Source organism: Chamaea fasciata, unplaced genomic scaffold, assembly GCF_029207755.1.
Source record: "Chamaea fasciata isolate MVZ Bird 193981 ecotype frontalis unplaced genomic scaffold, bChaFas1.0.hap1 SCAF_15, whole genome shotgun sequence".
Taxonomy (NCBI): Eukaryota; Metazoa; Chordata; class Aves; order Passeriformes; family Sylviidae; genus Chamaea; species Chamaea fasciata.
The window spans coordinates 14,572,510-14,598,524 of record NW_027094100.1 but is presented as its reverse complement, the minus strand read 5'-3'; the positions used below and the strand labels follow the sequence as shown (position 1 = coordinate 14,598,524).

General features: G+C 52.3%; 2 protein-coding genes and 1 long non-coding RNA gene across 3 annotated transcripts in view; 2 read left to right on the top strand and 1 right to left on the bottom strand.

Moving 5' to 3' along the window:
• Positions 1-10,196, top strand: part of HTR4 (5-hydroxytryptamine receptor 4) — a 48,392-nt gene extending 38,196 nt beyond the window's left edge. Inside the window, exon 6 of the mRNA XM_066197108.1 lies at positions 8,843-10,196. Within this exon, the coding sequence (XP_066053205.1) occupies positions 8,843-8,930 (88 nt within the window). The 3' untranslated portion in view covers positions 8,931-10,196. The remainder of the gene's footprint in view (positions 1-8,842) is intronic.
• On the bottom strand, positions 2,373-4,952 carry LOC136297298 (uncharacterized). The gene is made up of 4 exons (XR_010723128.1): positions 4,928-4,952; positions 4,796-4,832; positions 3,238-4,663; positions 2,373-2,649 (listed from the first exon to the last, which is right to left on the bottom strand). It is a non-coding gene; the product is annotated as an uncharacterized lncRNA (long non-coding RNA).
• A 1,759-nt stretch (positions 10,197-11,955) lies between the features above and the next one.
• Positions 11,956-25,509, top strand: SH3TC2 (SH3 domain and tetratricopeptide repeats 2). The gene is given in 20 exon segments (XM_066197454.1): positions 11,956-12,057; positions 14,097-14,361; positions 15,531-15,638; positions 15,867-15,994; positions 16,937-17,042; positions 17,328-17,471; positions 18,294-18,374; positions 18,377-18,485; positions 18,971-19,048; positions 19,404-19,768; positions 19,771-19,896; positions 19,899-20,113; positions 20,115-20,704; positions 20,706-20,893; positions 20,987-21,167; positions 22,511-22,661; positions 23,129-23,251; positions 23,732-23,882; positions 24,899-25,095; positions 25,318-25,509. Coding segments are annotated over 20 exon segments (3,600 nt in total).
• The last annotated feature ends 506 nt before the right edge of the window (positions 25,510-26,015 follow it).

Below are 26,015 nucleotides of genomic sequence, written 5' to 3'. Positions count from 1 at the left end.
TCCTTACCCCGGGCACAGCACATTCACACACTGAGCTTGGCATTTTTCTCTTGGGCACTTCGAGGAGATTTGAGGCTCTGCTTGTTAGGATGCTCAGAGGGGGGGAAAAAACGGGTTTTCCTCAGGTCTTTGTTCCCAGAGGAGTTCAGAGGGTCCCTGAAATCCCCGAGGGAGCAGGGCCTGGCATCACCTGCACAGATCCTCACGGGCAGATGCCCAGGAGCAGCTGCTGGAGGGGCTGAGGTGGGAGAGCAGCACCAGCACAGGAGGTTTGGGCACAGAGTGACAGAAATTGGGGACTGAGCAGCCTCTGAATCACAGCAAAACGAAGCAGCAGCTCCTGTCCCCCCTCCTGAGGAGGAGCTGACCCTGCTGGGAGAGAGCTCTTGGCAGGGAAGGGGATGAGCAAGGGGAGCATCATCCTTCCTGAGGAACAGGGGAAGGAACACAGGCACAGGCAATATGTGCTCCTTGGCTGGGAAGCTCTGAACGAGCTGAAAACCAGGAGAAAGTGCCCAGCAAAGTGAGGCAGGGAATGAATTGTGCTGGTGGGAGCACAGGGGGTCTGAAATCCCAGCCTGCACTGAGCAAACCAAGGCTTTTGGGGGAGAATCTGGAGATTTTATTCAAATGAAGCACCCACTGCCAATGTCCCCATCTGTGGTGTGACATTTCATCCTGATAAAAGGCTCACCAAAGACGAGGAGTGGGGAGCACAGCTGACAGTTAATTAATATTGTTCACAACGTCACCCATGAAACTTTCCAAATTCACACCCAGTGGGTTGCAAGGGAGAAAGAGCCCAAAGCCAGGAATGTGCTGCTTTAATCACATCATAGAAATATTAATTGGCAAATGTGGATAAAGAAGGAGAGGGGAGAAGAAACTCACCCTGAGCACGACACGGTGGAACCTGGGGTTTGCTCTCCCAGCAGGATGGAGACCTGAGGAAAGGCAGCCAAATAAACTTCAATTAAAGTTGGTAAAAGATTTACCAAGCTGAATCTACAACAGGTCCTAGTTGAGACGTTAAAGGCATCACAAGGATATTTATTATTAATTTTGAATGGGTTCTTTCCTTATTAAATTTAATGGGTTTTAAATTGGCTATTATTTAACTGGCATATTGTTATTTAATTTTTCTGTCATTACTCCCATTGCCAGAAAATACAATTTTCAGCCCTTAAATTAGATACCTTAAGGTAAGCACATCTTCCCAACACCACCCTGGGGCTGTACAGAAGTTCCCAGGACACAAAACTTTGGATTTTTCATGGACAGAAGGCGGGAGGGGCTGGATGAGCCATTCCCTGGGGAGCAGAACTCTTCCCTCAGCCTGCAGGGTGGGAGGAAGACTCAGCTGCTGTGAGGGAGTTGGTGGCATTTGCTCCTGAGAGAGGCACCCAAAGGAGTGACAGGAACAATGTGCACATGCCAGACTTTTGTTATCAGACACGTGATGCTGGGGAGAAAATCTGCTTTTGACACCTAAAAAAAAACGCCAAAAAAACCAACCCAAAAGCTCTGCTGTTCACACACAAAGGAGGGAAGGAGGGGGAGGTTTTTCCCCAGATTTCAACGAGCTGTAATTCCATTTCCCACTGGAGATTTCAGTGGGGAAAAGCCACCCATGCCCAGAGGGAGAGGGTTGGGAAATCTTGGAGGGGAGGTTTAGATCCCCATCCCTGGAGGTGCCCAAGGAATTCCTGGAGGTGGCACTCAGAGCTCTGGGCTGGGGACAAGTTTTTCAGCACAGTTTGGACTCCATGGGCTGGGAGGGCTTTTCCAACCTGAGATTCTGGAATTCTCCCACCGTGGCACATCTGAAACCTGACAAACTCCACTGAGCAGCTCCAACTTTTGCCACTGTTTCACTCCACAGCTTTAACAAATGTAGGTTTTTTTCCCCCCTCAGCAGATAAAAGATTTAATTATGCCAGTGGTGAGACCTCCATTAAAAAAAAAAAATCATCGTTATCTCCCATTTGAATATTATTAATTGATCCTGCTTGTGTTTCATTAATTGAAACACTTAAAGCCAGCAGCCCAGTCTGAGCCATCCCATCTGGGGGTGGTTGTGAGCTGCTCTTAATGGGCTGCTCTGTGTCCCTGATGTGTCTGAGCACTTCCAAGTGCTCTCCTCATTAGCAGATTTGGGGCTCTTATGACTGTTGCGTTAATTACGGTGCAAAAAACAGAACTGGAGGCCAAAATCTGGAGCTAATTAGAGCCTCGAATGGAGTGCCAAGCTTCGCATTAACGAGAGAGAAATGGAAATAGGGAGTTAATGGGAGAAAAAGGGGAAAGGTCTCCTCTGCCCCGGCGCCCCTGAGTGGCCTCTCTCATCTGTTTACTTGTTTACCCTGGTTTATAATTAGCAAATGCATTTCACTCACTGCAAACAAGGAGCTCCTGGTGGATTTGGAAATTCGCTTCATTTTTATCCTTGGGTGCCCAGATCGCTGTTTCTGTTGCGGAAACATCGACTTCTGCAACGTTAAAACATCGCAAACCCATAGGAGAAGAGCTCAGCAGCTCTGGGCCATCCCCACCCTCGTGGCTGCTGCGTGGATCCGTTGATTTCCATCAGAAATTCCTGTTCGCAATACCCAGATTCCAAAGTTTTGAGCTGAAGTCGAGCAAAACGTCCTGCAGTGGAAAATAGGGGGAATTGTAAACATTATCCAGGTGGAGCAGCTGAAAGCAGGAGGAGAGTGGGGAAAGGGAAAAATGATCAAATGCAGCAGTTGTGGGGAGGGGGATTGGAAAGGAGCACAGAGAAATTCATTAATAGAGCCTGGCCATAAAGAGGATTTAAAAAAGGAAGATGAAAATGAGCATCTGCACTCCCAGGGAAACAAAATTTTGGGTCAAATTCAGCAGGAGAAAACCAAGAGGAAACAAGAGGCTGAAAAGTTTGGACATCTCATTTCAACATCCTATTTCAGGTTATTATTTGGCTGCACTTCTAAACATCCTCCTTGAAAAAGATCCACAGCTCCTACAAACACAAAAATAAAGGGACTGGAGGGGGATTAGTCTTGGTTTGCCAGAAAAAAAAAAAAAGAAAAAAGAGGGATAATGGAGCAATGGGGGGAAAAAAGAGAGACACAAACATATTGGGAGATGCTTGCTTTGTTTCCTGAGATTTGTCAGGGGCAAAAAACCAAACCAAAACAAAACAAACCTCTTTTTTATCTTTTTTTAATGTTTCTCTTTTTCAAGGGCTTTGCTTACCTGAGAACTGCTAATTTCCAATCTGTATTCCTGCAGAAATCCTACAAAATGCACGGAAAGCTGGGTGGTGTGGGGTGGAGACAGATGTTTCATAAAACCTCTGCCTGATATTTAGCAAGGAATGATGAGGGCTGAGTTCAGCTCCCGAGGTCAGAACAGCATTATTTGACTTAAAGATAATTGAGAGATTCAGCTTAACTGCTCAGGAGTGGGAAAATAAACACTTGTCATGAGACAGAGAGAGATTTGTGCTTAGATTTGACTACAAAGGACTCTAAAATCAACACTGCTGTCAGAGCCATGTAAATAATTCAGCAATCCCAACGTTTTCCCAAGATCTGGCTTTCCACTATTGGGCTGTAATGGGATAATTCAATTTATTCTTACCCTGCCCTAATGATTTTATGCGGATGGCCAAGAGCAGAACTTCACTGCAGTGAGGGGAACAGGGCAAATTCAGCCCAGAGGTTACAGAGTAACTGGGAAGCTTTTCATTTTCTGGAGTCTGGGGATGCTGAGAGAGGGATAATTCTGCTCTCATTTGGGGAGGTTTCATTTGCAGCTGCGTGGAAAGCAAATGTTTTGTGAGATTCCATTTGATTTGGCCTCTGTGCATTCGTTTTTTTCAGCAGAGGATGGAAATGGAGCAATGGATTTTGTTCCCAGTTCATTCCGACATTTGGTGGAGTTCAGATTTGAGGATTTTGCTCTTTTAAAGTGGAAAAATATCACAGATTAAAATAGGGAATTCCTGAGATTCTTGGTTTTTGTGTCACGCTCTTCTCAGTTTTCTGTATCCCAGAATCTCCCAGTTTTCCAAAAATATCAGAAGTACCTTTCCAGGGAGACTATAGGAGGGACCTTCCTGATGTCCTGGAGAACACGCTCAGATTTTATTCCTAGCCCACTGGAATTCCACCTGTGGGATCTTTCCTGGTGCTTCCGACCTTGGGGAATTCGTGGTGCCACCCAGACCCATCCTGCACTTCCTGGGGTTGGTTCCTGGGGCTTTGTGGCTGCCATAAACCACAAAAATAATTTAAAAAGACTCTTTTCCACCCGTTCCTGACACAGGAATGGAGCAGAGCAGATCCAGCACAGGCTGGGGTAAATCACAAAAATCAGCTGAAGCTGCTCTCTCTTCCCCTCACTTTTGGAGTGGTGTATGAATTCTGTTGTTTTCTAATTCAGAATTTATAATTCTGGAACTGAGCAGATGGTGCAAGGCTGATTCCAGTGATGTGTTCATTAAAATAACCTCTGCCAAGTGATTGTTCACCACAATCCCCATTTCACATCCCTTATTTGTTCTTGCTCTTGGAAGTTCTTGCTCTTTCCCTCTGAAAGCAGCAGAGCTTTGAGGAATGGACACAATATCGAGGTGAAGTTCCAGCAGTGGTGCTGCAAATATTCCAGAGAGAAATAACTTCGGGAGAGAAGGGAAAACGCAGGGAAAGATAAATTGTAGAGCAGAACAATTGTCAAATCTCAGAAAAGTTGAAATCATTCAATTTGGAAGCTCAGTTCCGTTGAAAATGTGGCTCCAGCCAACTTTTACCTCCAAACCTCTTCTACATTCCAGTATTTTCGATGGTCTAGGAGGGAAAAAGGTATAAAAATACCATTGAAAACGGGATTCTGCTCAAGCCAAATGCAAATCTTCCCAGTTTATCCCATTTTACATAATTACATCTTGTTTTCCTCTGGTCCCAGCGAATCTTTCCTGGGTGCTCCTGCAAATAACGAAAGATTTATGACACAGTGGGAACCATCATCACCTGGTTGCCTTTTCCTTGGAAATCTATTCCAGGTGGGATGCTGGCTGGTCCCTGGGGGCAGTTTCTGGTTCTGTACGAGGGAAGAAAAGTGTTTTGAAGTGTTTCATTTGGAGTTGGGCTTCAGCAACTGGAAAAGGAGAAATTGAAGATGCAGGCAGTGAATGTTCACTCCCCAAAATTGTCAATATCGCAGTGGGGAGATCAACCTCCTGATAAAAGCAGCAAAAGGAGCTGAACATCAATTGGATTCTGCTTTATTCTGCTTTTTTCTCTTATCTCACGAGGGGTTGAAGACTTGCTCCACACCAGAAATGGGGAAAATATCTGAAAGTGAAAAAGTTTGGAGAATGAGAAAAGCAAACAAAGTGAAGAGCTCAGAAGAGCAGCATTGCAGTGAATTTAATACCTGGATTTTCTCTCCTGTTCTTGCATTCTCAGGGGGTCTGTCAGGAACTATTTTGCATTTATAATACAAAAAAAACTACAAAGGGATTTGTAAATACAGAAAAAAGTCGGTGCTCAGCAGCTTTTTGTGTAATTTGTGTCTAAACTTCCCGAGCCGTTTGTGCACCCAGTGAGATCTGAGGGACCCTGCTGGAGTGGTTTTCTGTTTGTTAATTTTTGGGGTTTTTTTTTAATTAGTGTAGTGCTTTGAGTGTTTATTAGAATTATTTTGTCGTTGTTGTGAGATAGGATTGGGAGAGAGGTAAAGTAGGTTTAAATTTTAAAAAGTATAAAGAGAGGGTTATTAATATAATTACATGAGAGAAAAAAATTATTAACAATTAGAATAAAATGTTTAAAATACTTTTTTCTCTTTACAAGTTTGTGGGTTTTTTTTTCCCCCCCAGATAACTTGTAGAGACAAAACTTGGAAACTTTAAATTCATTTACTACTAACCTACTTATAAAATCTGCTTACTTTTACTACTTACAAAATATTTTTGTATTAGTTTATTTAGACAGAGTGTCTGGGAAATTTGTAGTTGTCAATATTATATTATATTATATTATATTATATTATATTATATTATATTATATTATATTATATTATATTATATTATATTATATTATATTATATTATATTATATTATATTATATTATATTATATTATATTATATTATATTATATTATATTATATTTTGCCACAGCTTTCTTCAATCAGTGCAAAACCAGCACACCTGGCAGTGCCAGATACACCAAAAACATCTGATACTCCAAAACCAGATACTGATAAAAGTGTCAGATACACCAAAAATCCCCTCACCTGTCCCTCTTTCTGTGCAAAATCTCCTCTCTGCCTATTATCCTTCCTTTGTTTGAGCACAGGGGGAATGGATTTAGTGGCAGAAGTCCCAGGGAGCCCAGAATTAGCAGCTCTGGTCCCTCCCTGCACAAAGCCCAGCTGCAGAACCTCCCCTGAGAGTCCAGGGAAGGGCAGGACAACAGGAATTGCTCCAAAACCAGCAGCAATTAATAAAAAAACCAGCTGTAAAGTGGGGAGGGATTACTGAACAGAGAGCAGAGGCAGCTGCACACCTCAGGTGGGTTTGGGAGGATGGGAAATGCAGGAGGTGCAGCCACACAAACCCCTCACCCTGCCTGAGCCAGGCTGGTTTTCCCTCTCTCCATCATTTTTTTTTATGATCAGGGTGATCCAAACCCTCACAATTCCTGTCCCTGAGGGGCTGATCCCGGGGGTTTGCTCCTCAGGAGAGGCCTGAGCAGCACTTTGGGCTCTGACAAATGGTCACTGGTTTTTATTTCAGCTGGGGAAAGCAAAACCCGGCTGTTTTGGGGCTTTGCTTTCCTAATAAATTGTCCAGGTCGGTGCTGGGGGACTGCTCTGCAGGGAGTGGAGGTGGGAACACTGCAGCCACTGCATCCATCCCCTGCATCCATTCCCTGCACTGGAGCCCTCTCCCAGGGATTTGCCAAATTCCCGGGATAATCTGGAGCTCCATGTGAGGGCAAACCCCCCCTCTTATGCTGCTCCAAACTGTAATTCCAGAGTCCCTGGGGCTGGCAGGAACACTTGTCCCCAAACCAGCACAATTCCAGGGCCACGGGAAGGGTTTGCAGCAGGTCCCTGCAGGGGCACTGCCCTCCCGTTATTGGGATTTATTCTGGGGAGTGGTTGGGATCTGGGAAAAGCTCCCTCAGAGCTGTCCCCACCTTGGGAGGATGCAGAGAGCATCAGGGACAGCCCGGGATTCTCTTTGAGCACAAATCCCATCGGAGGAGCCCATCAGAGGCAGGAAAACGCCGCAATTAACTCGCTGTAGATAATTTACTTAATGCATTTACCCTTTTAATGTGTGGGGGTTTTTTTTCCCTGCACACGTATTGCAGCTCCCTCAGACGTGTTAATTTCTCAGACCTACCTGGCTGCTTTCAGCCCACACAGGGAGGCTTTCCAGGGCTGTTTCCTCCTTGCACTGCAGGATAAACCCTTGGCAAATCCAGGGGCTGGGAGCTGAGGCACACCACGTGTGTTCCTGCAGGGGAAGCAGCTGAATTTGGGGTGCAGATGAGCCTTTTCTCTGAAACTTGCTCCCCACGGGTACCAACGGCTGAGAAGTGAAGTGTATTTTCAGAGAGAGATCAGTGAAGGCACAGAGGGGTGAGAACAAAAGCTGGCCTGTAAAATCCCAGCTTTTATCCAACACTAAACCCGTGCCCTACAACTGCCAGGCGGCTCTGAACTCATATTTGAAGGGAAAAGCTGCAGGGTATGGAAAAAAACCCCCACGGAACACAAAAGCGTGGCAGCAGAGGGCGCCCTGAACAGATTCCTGGAGATGCTGGGGATCTTTTAGGGATGATTTTCCCGTACCTGAGCAAGCCACGAGCTGTCACTCCCTGTGCCAGGAATTCTCTTTCCCCCTGTCCTACCGGTCCTCTTTCCCCACAGGGTAAACAGCTGGAAGTGTTGAACTCACTGCCAGAGGCTTCAGACAGACACTTTGTGCCACGAGACATCCCGGGACACCTTAATGACTCCTCTTTAGCTTAATGAACCTCTAACAATCGGCACCGCCTCTGCTCTTGCTGCTCTTGCTCCACTCCGGGACGGCCGCAGGACACGGAGGAAGGTTTGGATCCTTGGATGTCCCTGTCCGTCGTCCCGAGCTGCTCCCGGGATGGAGCCGGGGCTCTCCTCTCTGTGTCCCGTCTGTGGCAGAGCCTTTGGCATTCCCGAGGTCTCCCGGGAATGTGGAATTGTGCTCCCTGTCTGCCTTGGTCCATCCGATCCCAGCTCTGTTGTCACCTCGTGGCCGTCTCTCGTTGGAGTCTGTTCAGTGTCCAGGTGCAAAATGTCTCTCCTCGTCTCTGACATCCACTCTGTAACTCCTTGGGAGCACGTTTTTAAAATTCCTGATCTTTATTTAAAGTTCCAAGGGATGTTTGAGGGAAATCCCTGCACATTCAGTGCTGGGAGCCAGCATCCAGCTTGGGAAATTCCTGATCCTTATTTAAAGTTCCGAGGGACGTTTGAGGGAAATCCCTGCACATTCAGTGCTGAGAGCCAGCATCCACAGCCTGGGAAATCCCTGCAGGAGCATCCACCAGCCCAAGCACACTCAGTTCACCTCAGACACTGAAACCCAACAGGCTCTTGGTTTCCAGGGATTGCTTTGACTGCTCCAAACTGAAGATTTCACTTCCTGTCACGGAGCAAAGCAGGCTTTCACACTTTTTAACGTGGGATCTGGATATTTGGAAGAATCGCTCTCTTAAATTTACTTTGGGGTTTGCAAGGTCTTGTTTTCCATAGGTTTGGCATTTGTCCTGGCACTGACAAAGGTTTGTGTTCCCCCTCCCAGGTACACGGTTTTACACAATGGGCACCACCAGGAGCAAGAGAAGCTTCCCATCCACACCGACCCTGAATCCCAAGAGTCCTGTTTCTAGTCCTGCACCCAGAAGAGGAACATCAAAGGCCTTTTAGGATATCCCAAGGATTCACCGACAGCAGGACTTGAAAATTCCTCCATCTGCATTGTCGTGGTGCCTCCTGCAGTGAATTCCCAGGAACGTGCGGCAGTGGGAGCTGGGTGGGGGCGTGGGGAGGGTCAGGACTGCTGTCCCTGTCCCTGTCCCTGCAGGAGCAGCTGGAACAGCCACAGCCCTGCTCCAGGAGTGAGGAATTCCTGGCAATCAGAACACACAACAGCTCCAAACCAGCCTGTGCAGGGATTCCTGCTGTTCCTTTCCTTTCCAGCTACCCTCTGCTCAGCTCAGCTCCTGTCCTGGGGGTCACAAGGCGTGGCTGAAGCCCAGCAGGGTGGGACTGAGCTGCTCCATCCCTGCTGGCTCCTGCCTGGAGCCCGGACACTGCCAGGGGAGGAGCAGCTCCACGTTTTCTCCAGGAAAACAAGAGGAAATGTTTGCTGCCCTTTGGCTGCAGCCCCTGGGCCAGGCCAGCCCCACCCTGCTGAGCCCTGGAAATGCTCAGGTTGGGTTTCCTGGCCCAGGAGGATCCCAATGTGTGCAGGGAGCTGCAGCGGGGCCAGCCCAGAGCCACGGCCCTGCTCTGCCATTCCCAGGGGATGGGACACGACCCTGGAGCCCAGAGCTGCTCCCAGCCCTCCCCTAAGCAAACTTTGGGCATCCTGAGGCAGCAGGAAGCTCGGCCAGGAGCCAGAGGCAGCCTGCAATGGATCACTAAGTGCCATCTTGGAAAACAAACCATCCAAACCCTTTTCTAGCTACATTTGGAAGAGAGACTTCTACTTAACCTTCGCCACCTTTATTTTTCTATTTGTTGCTGGTTTCTTCCAGTTGAGGCCAGAAGTTTTCCAGACTCTCCAGTCTCACCATTTGCAAAGGTCTCAGTCCTCAGCTGCTCCCTGCATGTCGATGTCGCCACGTTCCTCGTGGGCTGCTTCCCCCTTTGCATGGAGAGGGTGGGCAAGGCTCTGAACTCCCCAAATCTGGGAGAACGATTTTCATGCAGGATCAAGACCACGAGCCTCGACCCTTTTTAGGTGAAGATCTACCCCAAGAGATGCCACCCTGAGCCTAGAAAATAAAGTTGTACTTTGTCATATCGTGTAACCATGTACAGAGATTTTTAATGTACAAAGAAAAGCTGACATTATTTATTATTTTTTATCAGGAACATGTGGTTTGTTTTTTTTTTTTTTTCATTAAAAGCTTCTAGACCAAGGAGCTTAACATTCTGTGTATTATTATTTAGTAATATTTCTGTTGCTATGTGACAGGTATTTACTGTAAACAGACAAATCCTGCTCGGAACAAACAAAAAACGTCGCTCAGTAGGAGAAATATTGTGCATGAAAAGAACAAGTGGCTTCCTGGCCACGGTGTCTGACTTCTTCAAATACTTCTTCCACAGCAAAGTCACTGACAAAGCTTCACATCCTTTTCCATTAGGATTCAGAAGGACACTGGGCAGAAAGAGCCCCAATTGGAAGAACAAGGCGGAAAATTGCTGGAAAGACAGAAATCATTGATGTTTGTGGTGGGAAGTGCTCCTGGTTCATCACGGGGACCTGGCTGGCAATGATCTGTTTTTAGAGGGTTTTATTTCCAAAAAAAAAATTCATTCAACTTTATTCTTGACACCAGAACAGTGAGTGAAAAAAAGCCATTAGTGAAAGTCTGGAAAAAATCCATCCAGGCCTGCCTCAGTCCTTGATCCTCCCCCTCTGTGCGAGTGCTCACAGAGGTTTTGTTGGGGTTTGGGCACATGAGGCTGCAGAACAGCTTGGCTTGGTTTCACCTCAAGTGTCAAATTTCTTTAAAAAAACCCTAAAATAAAGCTTTTCTCTGCCCCCTTTGAAGGGCATCAAAATCTGGGTGTGAAATTTCCTGTTGTGAGATGGAACCAGCAGCACGGGGAAGCCACAGGGAAGGGATCTTTGGTTCTGCTTTGTCCCTCAGGCCTTGTTTCCTCCTTCATTTTTATGTGCATTGGGAAAAGATCTCTTTTTAATGTCAAAGAAACTCCCAGTTTCCCCAGGGGCAACATTCCCAAGGCTCTGTCAGCAGGAGCAGAGGCTCACCAGCCAAAATGGTCAACAGCTCTCCCTGGGAAAAGGCTCCTCTTCCACCTGGATGGAATTCCAAACACGAAATGTCCGTGTCCTGTGTCACCTCCTGTCCCTCCCTGAGCTCAGCAAACCTGTCAGGAACCACCTGGCAGCTCCTCCTCGATCAGTCAATGATCCCAGCAGAGCTGCCGCGAACCCAGCAATGCCTCTGTGCCATCAGCAGTGGCACAAGTGCCCTGGAAATGAAGGTGTCTCCTGGAAAGGCCCCACTCTGGAGTTCCTGTGGCCTCCCAGTTCAGCTTTTGCCCATCTTGGCTGGTGGTGCCAGTCCTTGCCTGTGCTCAATGATGTGTGCTGCAGTGGCTCTTCCTCAAAATAAAAACTCCTCTCTGGACGTGGCAGTGAACTCCAGCTCGGGCTCATTTCTGGTGCTGTTTGCACTCAATTCCCAGCCTGGGAGCAGCTTAAACCTCCCAGCTGCCCCACAGGAGGCTCCAGGAGCTGCCACAGGGAGGGGGAACCTGCCCCTCTTTGCTTTTCCTACAACTCCCTGACAGGAGGGGACAGCCACGGGGGATTTGGGATCTTATCCCAGGGAACAGGGACAGGAGGAAAGGGAACGGCCTCAGGCTGGGCCAGGGGAGGCTCAGGGTGGACAGCAGCAGGAATTTCCCCATGGAAAGGGTGCTCAGGCCTTGGAAGTGCCCAGGGAGTTGTGCAGAGCCAGAAGGTCCCTCCTGAGCTTCCTTTCCCAGCTCCCTCAGCCTTTTCTGGGGCTCCAGAGCCTTCCCCTTCCCTGGACAGGCTCCAGCCCCTCCAGGTCCCTCAGCAGCGCAGCACAGGGGACAATCCCTGCCCTGCTCCTGACTGTCCCCAGCTCACAGAAATTCTGCCCTATTCAGCTCCCTTCATTCCCAGCTATGATTTATTTGCAGTCCAGGAGCCCCCACCTGGTCCTGGCCCCTTACCTGGGGGATTCCCAGGAGCTGCTGATGGGATCGGAGCCATCCACACGGATTCATGTGAGAAATGAAAGCCAAGGGGCACCTGGATGTTGAGCAGTGTGGCTCCCTCGCCCCAGAGACACCTTTTAGGCAAACTCTGCCCTTCCAGGGGTGTCTGTTCCACCGAAGGACACTTCAGAGGGGACAGACATTGGGAATGTGTCACTGAAAACCTGCCCACGAGGCAGAGCTGACAGGTGAATGATGCTCACCTTGCCTCGGACTCAACATGGCTTTGATTTTACCTCCTCTGCTCCTCCTGGGACCCCGAGCTCTGTGAACAACCAGCAATAGTGTATCAGCTACATCAAAGCCATTTCTGCATTTCCAAACCCCTCTCAGGTCAGGGATTACTAACAGATACCTCCAGCCTAAAGCTCCTCTCAGCCCCGGATCGTGGCTCTCAGGGTGGGATTCACTCCCAGCTGCCTCTGCTCTGCCAGAGGAGGGAGAGTCAGAAGGTGTTTAAGGCACTTCTCTGTGTCAGCCTGAGTGAACAATGCACCCAGAACCAACCCAGATCGTGTCCAGCTCCCTCCCAGCACAGAGAGAAGCCGAGGGCTGGGCTGGGAGCAGGCAGCCCACTCACACACAGTCATTCCCACCCAGCTCTGCCAGCGCTGAAGGCACAGGGAGCATTTCCACTCTGTGCCTGGCAGCTGGGAGCCCTTTCCCAGGTTAGGGATCCCCTTTTCCCCGCATTTGAGCTCCTGAGCCATCTCTGAGCACTCCCGGGCCAAAAGGCAAGAAACCTGTTGGTTTCTTATGGTACAAACTCAATAAAAATACACCAAGGTTTTTTGTTCTTTCAGTTTTTGTATAAATCTTGCTGAATAAATCCCCAATTTATCTCCTGTCAACATCCAGTGACTGCTGAGGAGCTCAGTCACTCAGGGTCAAGGTGTCCCTGTCACACCCTGACAGGGGTTAACTTGGAATTGCTTCACTGGGAACTAAAAGTGGAAATCCTGGGCAAGGGGAGGCTGCAGCTGCTCCTCACACCCTGAACAGCCTGGAGAGAGCAGGGCCAACATCCCTGTCTCCATCAACTCCTTACAGCTTCTCCTCAAACTAAAACACTTCCAAAAGCCTTCCCTTTTTGCAACCCAAGCACTGGCTTTGCCTTCCCCCGAAATGAGAGGGAAGAGCAACCCCCAGCCCAGCGGACACGAGGCTTTGTGCCCCCTCTGCTGTGCCCAAACACACTCTGGCCTTTCCCTGTTTACCCTCTGTACTATTTGGATGACATTTCCCAGGCACCTGAGCCTCTCCCTGCTGGGATCTCTGAGCTGTGGGAAAAGCTCATCTCAGCCTCACTTCCCAATTAGTGCAATCCCAACCTGCCTTTTGCAGCTGCCCTGGACGTGGCAGTGCTCATTTCTCCTCAGGGGCTCTAAGAGGAGCCCCCTCTGACTGTGCACCTGCACAGAGGGACAGAAATCCAACCAAGAGCTCACTTACCCCCGTGTTGCTGAGTCAGAGCTGACCCAGGGAAAAAATTCCTGCTCCGTGTTTTCCCCAAAGCCACATCCAGGAGGGAAGGAGGGCACAGAGGTGATGCAATCCTTTCCTTTATCATTCCTTTACCTGCAGGTTCAGTGTTTGCCAGGCTGCCTTTGGTACCCAAAAGCAAATATCCCTGGTCTGAGAGGGCTGTGGATGGATCCCAGTTTGTCCCCGCAGGAGCAGGGCAGAGCTGAGAGGCCCAGCTGGAATTCCCTGTGCTGCAGGAAAGAGGGAAGGGCAGGATCACTGTCCCCAGGAAGGAGGGAAGGGCAGGATCACTGTCCCCAGGAAGGAGGGAAGGGCAGGATCACTGTCCCCAGGAGGGAAGGGCAGGATCACTGTCCCCAGGAAGGAGGGAAGGGCAGGATCACTGTCCCCAGGAGGGAAGGGCAGGATCACTGTCCCCAGGAGGGAAGGGCAGGACCACTGTCCCCAGGAAGGAGGGAAGGATCATTGTCCCCAGGAGGAGAAGGATCCCTATCCCCAGGAGGGAGGGAAGGGCAGGATCATTGTCCCTAGGAAGGAGGGAAGGGCAGGATCACTGCCCCCAGGAAGGAGGGAAGGCTCCTGCTCCTGCTGCTGGTGGGGGTGGCACGAGCAGTGTCCCACCTGCCACCTCCTGTGGCACATCCCACGGGCACCTCTCAGGCAGGGAGGATCTTGCCGGGGATCTGGACCCCTCTGCCCACCCTCCGCGTTCCCCAGGGGAGGAGTGTGAGTCCTGCTGGCCCCGCTCCCCCGAGCCCCTGCCCCGCTGGGACCGCCTGCACCACCGGGGACAATGGTGGTGGGGCACGACTGTGGCACCAGGGACACGTCCTCATCCCCAGGGAATGGCACCAGGGACCCAGCTCCAGGGAATGGGATCAGGGACTCATTCCCAGGGAATGGCACCAGGGACCCACCCCAGGTCCTGCCGGGGTCTGCTGGGGCACAGAGAGGGAAGGGGACAGGGAGGAGTGGAGCAAAGGCAGGAGCTGGCTCAGATTGAGTTCTGCCTCCTTTCACTTCCCCCTCTCCATTCCCCTCATGTGGAAGGGACGGAGCTGCCATGTGAAATGTTAAGACTTTGTGAAATGTAGACCCTTTTTTTTCCAAAGCAAAACTTATTCACGACCTGCCCAGCTTTGGGCTGTTCTTTTCTAGCTCCACGTAAGAATTCTATTTCTCTAAATAAGAATTCCATTTCTGCATGCAAATACCAGTTTATTGGAGTGACTTAGAAAATACCCATTTATTTGAGTGACTGGCAAATCTGGCTCAATTAAAAGACCTGTAAAGCAGAGTTTTGGTCAAAGAAGTGACTTTAAAAAGCTGCTGCACATTTCCGCCCCTCCAGGTACATGTTTATCTTACAAATCCAGCCTGATTACTGACAAAAATTGGGGTTTAATCTGGTTATCCCCCCACTGCCAATGCAGCTGTGGAAAAGCAGGGCTGGAGTTTTGTGTGTCTCAGCTTTCATTAACAGAATTAGCAGCTCAAGTTGCAGGCTCTGAATCCTTTATGGCAATAGTTGATGATGATGAGCAGGGAGAACACTGATGGGATTTTGGACACCCACCAGAGCAGGCAGGGGAGAAAAATCTCATTTTTATTTTTCAAATTTTTGAACAGAGAGTTTTGAGAGGCTTTGGCTCTCCTGTGCTGGGGAGGTGTGGCCTCCTCCAAACAAATCTCTGGTGGGGATTCACCCTTTTAAGAGATCTGCTCATCTGAGGGTCTGGCCAGGAGGAAGGAGGGAAAATCCCCTCACTCCGGAGCCACTCCAGCCCTGGAAAAAAATCCCAGCATCAAGGGGATGATGGAGTTAGACCCCATCAATGCCATGGATCCCTCCAACCTTGGGCACGACTTCAGGCCGGTTCCAGATTCACACAATCCACAGCAGGACTGTGCTGCCAGGAGCTCTCAGCTCAGGCAGGACATCCAAGAGCTCTTCCAGGACATTTCCCAGCAGCTCTGCTGTGTCCCCTCCTCTCCAGGTGAGGCTGGGGTGACGGAGCAGAGCAGCCCCGCTCCCGAGGCAGGACACGGCTCCCCGGACCCCTCTGTGGTGCTGCTGCCTCTCAGCAGGGACAGCTTTCCACCAGGTGAGGAGCTGCTTTTGGGATTTCCTGAGGTTCCCTGCGGTGCCCCAGGTCTCACCTCGGTGCTGAAGGATGAGAACAAGCTGGACTTGTGTTGTTTGAGCATCACAGCCAGGCTGGAGGCTCTGGTGGGCTTGGCAGGGTGACAGAGGTGGCTCTGGGTGACAGGGGTGGCTCTGGGTGTCACAGAGCTCCTCCTCCCCATTAATCCCCCTCTTTTCCTTTCCCAAGAGATCTCTCTCTCCTTCTCCGTCGAGAGCCGCTCCTCGCGGGGCTGCAATTCCCAGCTCCAGGAAGCTGCCAGGAAGAAGCTGTGGGCTCTGGAGAGCGATGGCAGAGCTGTCTGTGCCCTGTTCAAGGTAGAAACCCCATCCCAGCTCTTAGAAACTGAGAATCCCAGACTTTCTGTGCTGACAGGCTCTGACCCCCAGGCAAACACTGCATTGGACCTGAGGCCGTGGAAAAGGCTCCCAAAATTGAGTGACAGCACTGGGATTGTGGGTGTGGGGTTTGGATAGAAGTGTGTGATATCACAGGGTGGAAAACTTAGAGTTTAAGGCTTTAGAATATAGTAATATATATAAAGCATGATGGAGGTTTTAGGACAGAGGCTGAGTCCTTCTTTTTCACCTTCTCCTTCATGGGTCTGGGTGGTGTTTTGTAATTGGGTAGAAAAATCCACATTGCGGGCCACAGGTGGTTGGTTATTGGGGTAAAAGTAAAAATAATATAAGTGTCATTTTATAATTGCACAATTTGTGCTTAAAATACCTTGGAAATAATTAGAGACAGAGCAATTTCTTAGCTAGAACTCACAACTTGTGAGACTGTGACACAGATAAGAATTAATAAACATCTGAGTCCGAACACGAACTGCATCTCCCGAGCGTTTAATCCCAGCTCTAACAACAGAAGAAAGGAAGATAACAAACCCACAGGCAGCATGCTGGGATGCTCCTGGAATGGTGGGAGGTGTGCTGGGGCACCAAACCCAGCTGAGGAGTTCCTCCAAGGCCACTGCAGGGGACTCTGGAGAGGACTGGAGTGATGGGGATGATGCAAGTGAGAGGCAAAGCTGAGCCTTGTGTTGTTTTGGGGGATCTGAGCCTAAACAGCCAGGAATTCACAGGGATCACCAAATCCATGTCCCTTCCGGAGGTGACAGCTCTGGACAGGCACAGAGTTCTCAGGGTGGGTTTTATATAAACAAATCCCAGCTGCAGAGAGGAGGCCTGGACTGATCACTCCTCCCCTGCTGGATTTCCAGGCTCCAGGACTATCCCTTTGTCTCCCCTGTGCAGGAGCTGTCAGCCAGGCTGGTCTGCATGCAGGCACACCAGGATCGCTTCCTCCTCACCTTCAAAACCCTGGAGGAGGTCTGGAAGTTTTCCACCTATCTGACTTTAGGTAATGTTTCCAAGGGCTGAACAGACAGTGTGAGAGAGGGTTTGGGGGGAAGGCAGCGCCTGACACCAGAGAACTGTAATGTTCAGGGTGGACAGTGAGAATATGAATTAAAAACCTTTGCAATCCGTTGTTTATGAAATCTCTGTCTGGATCAGCGAGAATCAGGAGAATCCCTTCAGGGAAACTTTGGAGACAAAATTAGAAGCTTTTTGCCTGGCATTTAAAAACCCTCAGGACCCTTCCTGCTGCCCAGGGATGACCCTGATCCCCCTCTTGGCTTCTCAGGGTACGTGGGGACCTGCCTGGAGCAGCTGCTCTTTGCCCAGGAGTTCTGGCTGGACTGTGCCCTGGTGGAGGACACGGAGCTCAGGGTCACCGTGGACGAAGAGCACCTGGCCACCATCTACATGGACCTGCTCCTGCAGGAAGGTGTGATGGGAATGAACATGCAGGGAATTCCTGAAAATCCTCCAGCAGGGCTGTACTGGAGCCACTGATGCACCAATCCCATCTCTGACTTTCTGAATTTGGAAAGACAGGTGTCTGCCAGGGAAAAGCCAGAGCTTCCCTTGGAATGGAGAATGTAAACCCCCCTCCCTCTGAATTAATATAATTTTGAAATTGAGGGACTCTCAGGCAAAGATACGGGAGTAGGGAAAACAGTTCTTTACTAGGAATATTAGAAATGTAGTAGTACAAAAAAAGGCAAACAAACAACAAAAAGAGAAAACACTGACAGAATCAGAACACGAGCTGGCCCCCTGTTGGTCAGGGTGTTGGTGTCAGTCCGGTCAAGTCCTCCTGCAGTGACAGGTGTGGTTCTGTTGGAGCAGAGATGATCCTGGAGAAGGGCCCAGTGGTGCTGAGGTGGGTCCGGTCTCCCTCTGGGAATCCAGTGCACACAGGCTGTGCTGGTGTTCTGAATCCCAGGTTTGATCCAGGCAGGAATGCTGGGCTCCTCCCCCTGGGTGGAGCCTCTCCCCATGGGATGATGGAATTCTATCAGCCCTGCAGTGAGCCTCGATGGCCCATGGACAGCAGAGATCCCCTGGAGGGAGGATGGGTCCTGGAAGGGATAAAGAAAACAGCTCCCCAAATGGTTTAACAGCTGGCCCAGTAACAGAAGGCACCTGCCCCCTCTCCCCAGAGTTATGAGATAAAGTAAAAAACACCTTTTGAACTGGTTCCATCAGCTGGGAAAAGAACACATCTTGCATTGCAACTCAGGACACTGACTCCTTCTCCCTGCAGGGAACATCTTCTCCAGGGCAGTGCCTGGCGTCTGGAAGTCGGAGCAGGAGGGAGAGGAGGGTCTGCAGCTCTGCAGGAACGAGTGAAGAGTGTTGGGCAGGATTCCAAATGGGAAGGGACGTCGCTGCTGACAGGGCAGCGAGGCGTGGTGCCCGTGACAGCTCTGGAGCCAATACCTCACCCCTTCCACCAGTAAGTGCTGAATTAAAGGGCTCAGACCAGGGTTCTTTCCTGATCCTGGTGTGTGACTGGCACCAAGGCTGGCTGGGAAACTCCCCCTTGCCTCTGGCAAAGGGCAAGAGCCTCCCAATTCCATGAGGGTCTTTCCAGAAGGATCCACATTAGACATAAAGTCTGGGATCAATGCAGGTGCCGTCAATGGAACACAGCAAGGACAGGCTCCTACTTCAGGTGTGCTTTCTGTAAGATACTGATTTAGGTCGCACATGAGGTTATCTCTGATTACCAGATGAAGAAGTGGCAGAAAATTTTAGGCAATGCCGGCCAAAGTGGGGCTTCACATTGGTCACCTGGCTGAGCCTTTTACTTGGAGAAATCTTCCTTAAAGATGGTGAATTTATCCTGCTCCTCCCCTGCGGTGTGACACCATCCCTGGGGCTGGCCTGGGGTCAGGAGTGCTCGCAGGAGAACAGTGAGGGCCCCTTTTTGCCTTGCAGGTGGTTCTTGAGGAATTATGCCGTGGGTTTTGGCCTCTCCCAGGAGATCAGCGGGACCAGCTCTCAGGCCATTGGTGAGTGACCCTGGTGACTGTCCCAGGGGTGGGCACAGCTCAAAACCTGGGCTTGGCCACAAATGACCACAAAGAACCAGCTCAAAACCTGGGCTTGGCCAGAAATGACCACAAAAAAACAGGTCCAAATCTAAGTTTGGCCACAAATGAGCACAAATCCATCTGTTGTTCTGGGCCTGACCACGCTGCAGGGGCTCTGAGGGAACGCTGCATCTCTGGACTCTCTGTAATGCAGGTCAGAACTTGGAAACCACGTTCTGAGGAGCACAGAGAGAGAGCAGAGAGCTGCTGGTGACACGCTGCTGCTACTGGGTTTTCCCCATCCTACCTCGATTTTATGTTTCTTTTAATTCTTTCAGGAGGGAGGTTTCAAATCATGAGGTGCCCACCATTTTGACCTTCCTCAACCAAGACAGTTTCGTGCCCAGTTTTCAAAGCTTTTACGACCTCAGCTTCTCCTTCCTCCACTCCACCTTCTATGGTTTCTCTGACGAGGATCTATCGGTCCTGTACCTCAAGACCTCCCGGAACTGGGCCAAGAGGACTCGCTCAGTCTGGGCTCACATCAGGCTCTGTTTCCTCTTGGGGAAGCTCTGCATCAAGAAGGTCAAGTACTTTGAGGGAGCCCTGAGTGTCCTGGACAGGGGCTTTGGGGACCTGCCCCTGCTGGCAGCGCTGCACGTCAGCCTCGCCTCCATCTAGCTGAAGCAGAACACGAAGAATTCTCCTCCCTGCTGGGGAAGGCTCTGCCCTTGCTCGTGTGCCCGCCTGGCCGCTCCTTCAGCTCGGAGGACAAGCTGGAGCTCCTGACCTACGTCCTGAGGGAATCCATCGCCGTGGGCAACGCTCCGCTCAGGTGCGGGCCTGCTTCCTCATTGCCAAGCTCTTCCTGCAGCTGGGCAGGACCGAGGAGGTGCTGCCCTTCCTGGAGCACCTCCAGTGCCTCAGCAGCCCCTGGCTCAGCCCGGCCACCCGTGCTGGGCCGCTGGACGCCGCTGCCACCTCGGGCTACCTCTACGACAAGAAGTGCCTGCCGAACCTGGCGCCGACCTCCGCCAGGTCCTTTGCCCCCCGGCAGTGACAAGGGGGCACCAACCCCCATCTGGAGAGCCGGCTTCATCCTCCAAAACTCTTCCAAACTCCTGGGGAAGCAGCTGGGCAGGAGCAGCATCCCAGCCCCGGCGTGTCCGTACCTGCAGCAAGCGCTGCGGTCCTGCAGCGAGAGCAGCGCCGCGGCCACGCAGAGGACGCCGTGCGCCGTCCCGTCCAGGCTCTACCTGCGGCACGGCGCACACCTGGACGGGGCCGCCCGTTTCGCAGCCAGGCCCGCAGCCCTGGGCAGGCTGCTGGGGGAGGAGGAGGCTTTCGAGCCCTCCCTGTGCCTGGGGCGGGTGTACCCGGCGCAGCAGCAGCCGGGCCCTGCCGGGGACATCCTGCGGGGGCGGCGGCGCTCCCTGCGCGGCACGGCCAGCGGGACCCAGCGCGGGGCCGTGCACAGCCTGCTGGCCGGGGCCCTCAGGGGACGGGGGCACGGCCAGGAGGCTGCAGAGCCCTTCCTGAGGGTCCTGCACAAGGCCGAGGAGACGGGGAGCAGGAGGAACCGGGCCGTGTCGCTGGCCGACGTGGGCCGGCTGAGCCCGTGGTGCGGGGCGGCCCTGCTGGCAGCTCTACGTGCTGCGGGCGGCCCGGCTCTACCCGGAGCTCCAGCGACACCAGGAGGCGGACACGGCGCTGGCACAGGCGCTGCTGGGGCTGGCACGGGCCGTGGTGGACAGGCAGACGGTGGAAGACGCCAAACTCTGCTACGAACTGGCGCTGGGGTTTGCCCTCAAGTGGCAGAACCTGAGGAGTGAGCATAGAGGGGAGCATGGCATGTTCCACACTGCCAGGTCCCCAACGCTGTCCCCTGACCTGTCCTTGTCCCTTTCCCCGTGTCACACAGGCCAGCTGCACGTCACGGAGCGTCTGTGCCATTTCTACAGCAGAGTGTGCCCCGACCTGCAGCCCTGCACCACGTACCACGAGCACTGGGCGTCCCTGGCACGGCAGCTGCAGGACAGGGAGGCGGAGGGCAACGCCAGGCAGGCGCTCGGCCGGCTCTACCGGGCTTTGGGCACACCTCAGTGAGTGCCTGGGGCTGTGGGATGCTGCCGGGGCGCAGTGGCTGTGCTGGGGGGTCCCCTGAGCAGGGTGGGAAGGGGTGTGGTGGCTCCATCTGCTCCACAGTTTTGGTTCTGGGATTTGTGTGCTCTGAGAGGGAGCAGCTCAGTGTCAGCCAGAGCTGGGCAAACGTTGTCCCAGACAGAACTGGAGCCTGGCCAAACACAGTGTCCCAGGACACATCCAGCCCGCAGCAGAGCGGACCCAGTGACAGGGAATTCACTGCTTCCTCTGGAAGCTTATCCCAGTGATTAATCACCACTCCCCAGTATGGACAGGCTCCTTATCTGCTCTTTGAGCATGTCTGGTTTCAACCTCCAGCTGCCAAGGCTGTTCTTCCTGTATCTGCTGTGACATTGTCCCCAGGGAGGGACTTCAGAGGTGCTTAAACCCGGGATCAGCTCACCTTTAATCTGGCACCTGCCTGGGACTGATCAGATCGGGCAGGAGGGGAGGGAAGGAGGCTGCGACAGGCCACAGACCTTGAAGGCAATCAGGTCAAAGAGGGAAGAGCCAGTTGCCATGTCCCAGCAGGACAAAGGGGCAGGGCTGTCCCCAGCTGGGGTGTTCTCCTCCCCAGCCAGGTCACGCTGAGAGCAGGGGGAAGGAATTTCAGGCTTGTCGCATGGACGGTGCTATTTAGGATCACAAAGCACCCCGTCCCCTGGGCTCCCAGCACAGCTGGGCTGCCAGCAGGAGAGACACCAAGCAAACAAAGTGCCCTGGACACTGCTGGCTCTGCCTTCCCCTCAGCTGACTCCGTGCCCGACCCTCTGGCTCATCCCACTGCCTGTCCCTGTGTCCTCCCGTGAGCAGGGGCTGGAGAAGGGGCTTGGATTTAGCCAGGGATGTCTCCATGACTGCACAAGGGACAAACACCAGGCTAAGCGGGGGGTTTGGGTGCCAGCTGCTGTCTGGGAGGTGTAAGTGCAAATATTCCATGCCTGTGCTCCCACGTGGAGCTGGGAATGACTTTGGGACTCGGTTTAGGGAGGCAGATTGGGTTTGTAGGTGACCTGGATGGAGCCCTCTTTATCATACAAGGGTGAGGAGCAGTCATAGTGGGACCACTGGTGTCCTGGATTGTCCTAAGGTGGCCAAATGACCACTAAATCCTGAGCATTGAAGCATGGAGACTCCCGTGGTCCTACACATTGCTCAGAGCTGACAATGTCCTCTTGGCCCCAACCTTTGGTGACTACAGGAGGGGAGGACAGGGGCTCAGTGCCATGGGGAGGTGGCTTGGGGACAGCTGAGGGCATCCTGCCACTCCCCTGAAGTGGCTTTTTGCCTGTTGCCATCACAGGGCTTTGAGACAATCCCTGGACTGCACCAAGCAGAGCCTGAGGATCTTCACCGACCTGGAGGAGGCTGCCAGGGCAGCAGAGGCCTGGCTGCAGGCAGGAAAGCTCTATTACCTTCTCCAGGCGGATGAGCTGGTGGAAATGTACTTCCAGGTAAGGAGGAGGTGGCTGGAGCTGTCCCAGGCACTCCCAGCACACCCCTTTGGGGCTGGAAAACTTGTAAGGGGAAGTTCTGAGCACTGCAAACCTCCTGCTGGAAGGAGGAGCTCTTGCCTTACCCTCGGGCACTGGATTTCCCCTCATTCTTTCCATCCACTGAGTTTAGAGGATTTTGGGGGTGAAAATCAGTGAATTCATTGAGTCAGAAAGTGATGTTAAGAGTGCCAAAGGAAGCTGGAGGTGCCAAGTGACCAGTTCCTATTGAAATATCCATAAATGTAAGGGGTAAGTGCCGGGGAAGTCCTTGGAGTTGAAGACCTCTGGCATCTCTCCATCTCCAGCATTTATTTCATCAGCTGAGCTGCAAAGGTGGAAGAGCAGCTCCTAAACCTGGGGGTTTATTTAATCACACCGACGTCTCTGCCTTCCCAAAAGTCACTCCAGCCCCTTTTCCCTTGCAGGCAGCCATCCAGACCGCTCTGAGAGGGGACAACTTGTCCTTGGCCATGGATCTTTGTGAGAAAGCAGGTGACACCTTCTTCAACGGCAGCCGGAGCAGGGCCCGAGCAGTGGAGTTTTACAGGGTATGGAGCATTCCTGGGCATTTCTGTCCCTGTGTCCCCACAGGCTGTGCCCCGGGGCAGACCAAAAGGATGGAGGGTGGAGAGGTGACCCTGAGGGTGCCAGGGTGGGAGGCCTGCAGCAGAGATTTGCAAAAAACCTTTTTGCCAAAAAAGAGATCTTTTGGTTTGAAAAAAAACCAAACACAACAACAAACAACCTTTTTGCAAAAAAGAGATTTTTTGGGATTGGGCACCTCCCATTACAAATCTCGGTGGTGTTGAGTGTGAGCTGGTCACTCCTGGGAACACCCAGTCAGAATTCCAGGCGCCCAAGGAAGGGCAGAGTTGTGAGGCTCAGGCTTTGAGAGCTGTTCTCTGGGATTGAAAACTCGTTTTCAAGGCAAAGAAGGGACTGAAACCTAAACCTGCAGTGGCCACCCCCTGCCCTGGGGACATCATCCCTCTCAGGAGCATCCTGACTTTGCCGCTCTCTCTCCTCAGGGAGGTGCTGTGCCCTTGGCCAGGAAGCTCAAGGCCACCCAGCCAGAGCTGAGGCTGTTCAATAAACGGGCAGAGCTGCAGATCAGCCTGCAGGGCTACGAGAGGGCTCTGGAGTTTGCCACGCTGGCAGCCGGGCTCAGCCTCAGGGTCGGTGAGCGATTTACACCCAAAACTTCCTGGGAGTTGCTGGTCAGTGGGTGATTTTCACCCCCAGGGCATTGGGAGCCCTGAATCTTGTGGATATCCCTGTGAAAAGAGGACCTCCTGCTTTCCTAACACTTTTCTTACCCAAAGTCATGACGTTTTTTTAAGGCCGTTTCCCTTTTTTTTAATCAGCTGTGTGACAGCAGAGGGGTTTGGTTACCCCGGAGCACAGGAAGTCTGGTGAAAGCACAGCACTGAGCAGTTCCTCTCTGCCCTGGTTCTGCTCAAAACCTCAGCCCTTCCCATCACAGAAATAGTTTGGATGGGCAAAATGCCAGCTTAGATGTCTGGGATGGGACCAGCCTTGTAACAGCCCCTTCCAGTGCCCAAAACCTCCCCTGGCTGAACTCCTGGGCCAACCTGTGCAGCTGTGGCATCAACAACCCTGCCCATGGCTCTGTTTTCTCTGGGAGGTCTCCATGCCCCCAGAGAGCTGAGAAAATGCATCCAAAGTGGCTCATCAGGGCCACTTGCTGAAAGTTGCCGAAAGTTGGATCAGCAGCTTTCCCAGGAGACCCATGGCAGGAGCTGGTTGATTCCGCCCTCTGTTTTCCAGGAGATCCACAGCAGGAGCTGGTTGATTGCACCCCTCTCTTTTCCAGGAGATCCACGGCAGGAATCTGTTGATTCCACACACCCTTTTCCAGAACCATGGCAGGACCTGGTTGATTCCACCCAGCTCTTTTCTGGGAGATCCATGGCAGGAGCTGGTGGATTCTCCCCTCCCTTTTCCAGGGGATCAGCTGCAGGGTCTGTTTGATCCCACCTCTCTCTTTTCCAGGGATTCCATGGCAGGAGCTGGCTGATTGATTCCACAAACCCTTTTTCAGATCCATTTTAGGATCTGTTTGATCCCACCTCTCTCTTTTCCAGGGGATCAGCTGCAGGATCTGGTTGATTCCACCCCTCTCTTTTCCAGGGGATCCATGGCAGGAATTTGTTGATTCCCCCTCTCTTTTCCAGGGGACCAGCTGCAGGAGCTGGTGGCCTTCCACCGCCTGGCCACGGCCTACGAGCTGCTGCACATGCACGAGGTGGCCGAGGATTGCTACCTGAAGACCCTGGCCATGCATCCCCCCGTGCTGCAGAGCCCAGCAGGGGCCCTCCACTACTGCAAGGTCTACCTGCACCTGGGCAACCTGGCTCTGCGCAGGCTGCAGGTGAGGAAGGAGCCGTGGTTTGGATGGAGAGCTGAGGGTGGAGGTCACATCTTCTGGTTTGGAAGGGGGGGAAGGTAATTTGGAGAGAAGTGCTGGCACTCAGCACCGTCCCAGTGAAATCAGGGTGCTGCCGGGAACCCCCCAGGCTCTGCTGCAGCTCCCTCCTGCCCCACCACCTCCAGTGGAGCGCCTTCCTAATCCTGCCCCCTGCTTTCTGCTCAGGATGAACAGGATGCAGCCACCTACTTCCTGCTGGCCCTGGCTGCAGCCACCGAGCTGGGGGACCAGGAGCTGCGAGCTCTGCTCCGTGCCAAGCTGGCTGCCATCCCCACAGCCCCGGGGGGACCCGAGGGCACGCCAGGCTGTGCCACCCACCGGCCCCGGTGGCTCAGCGAGGGTGGCCACGTGGTGTGACCACCCTGGGGACACCAGCAGGAGCCATTCAGCAGCAAGGTCTGAGTGCTCTCCGGAGCCAGCCCAGGAGAGGTTCTGCACCATGTCCTGAGGAGCTGGAAGAGTTTGCCCTGAAGTTGCTGAGAGAAAGTGGCCACGTGGTGTGACCCATCTGCCACCCTGGGGACACCAACAGGAGCCATCCAGCAGAAAAGTCCGTGTGCTCTCCAGAACCAGGAGAGGTCCTGCAGCACGTCCTGAGGAGCTGGAAGGGTTTGGGCTCCTCATTCCAGGAGAGGTCCTGCAGCACGTCCTGAGGAGCTGGAAGGGTTTGCCCTGAAGTGGCCCTGGTGGCTGAGAGAAGCTGGCCATGTGGTGTGACCACCCTTGGGGACACCAGCAGGAGCCATCCAGCAGCAAGGTCCTTGTGCTCTCCAGAACCAGAACCAGGAGAGGTCCAGCACCACGTCCTGAGGAGCTGCAAGGGTTAGGGCTCCTCGTCCCAACCCCATGGGACCATGCCCTCG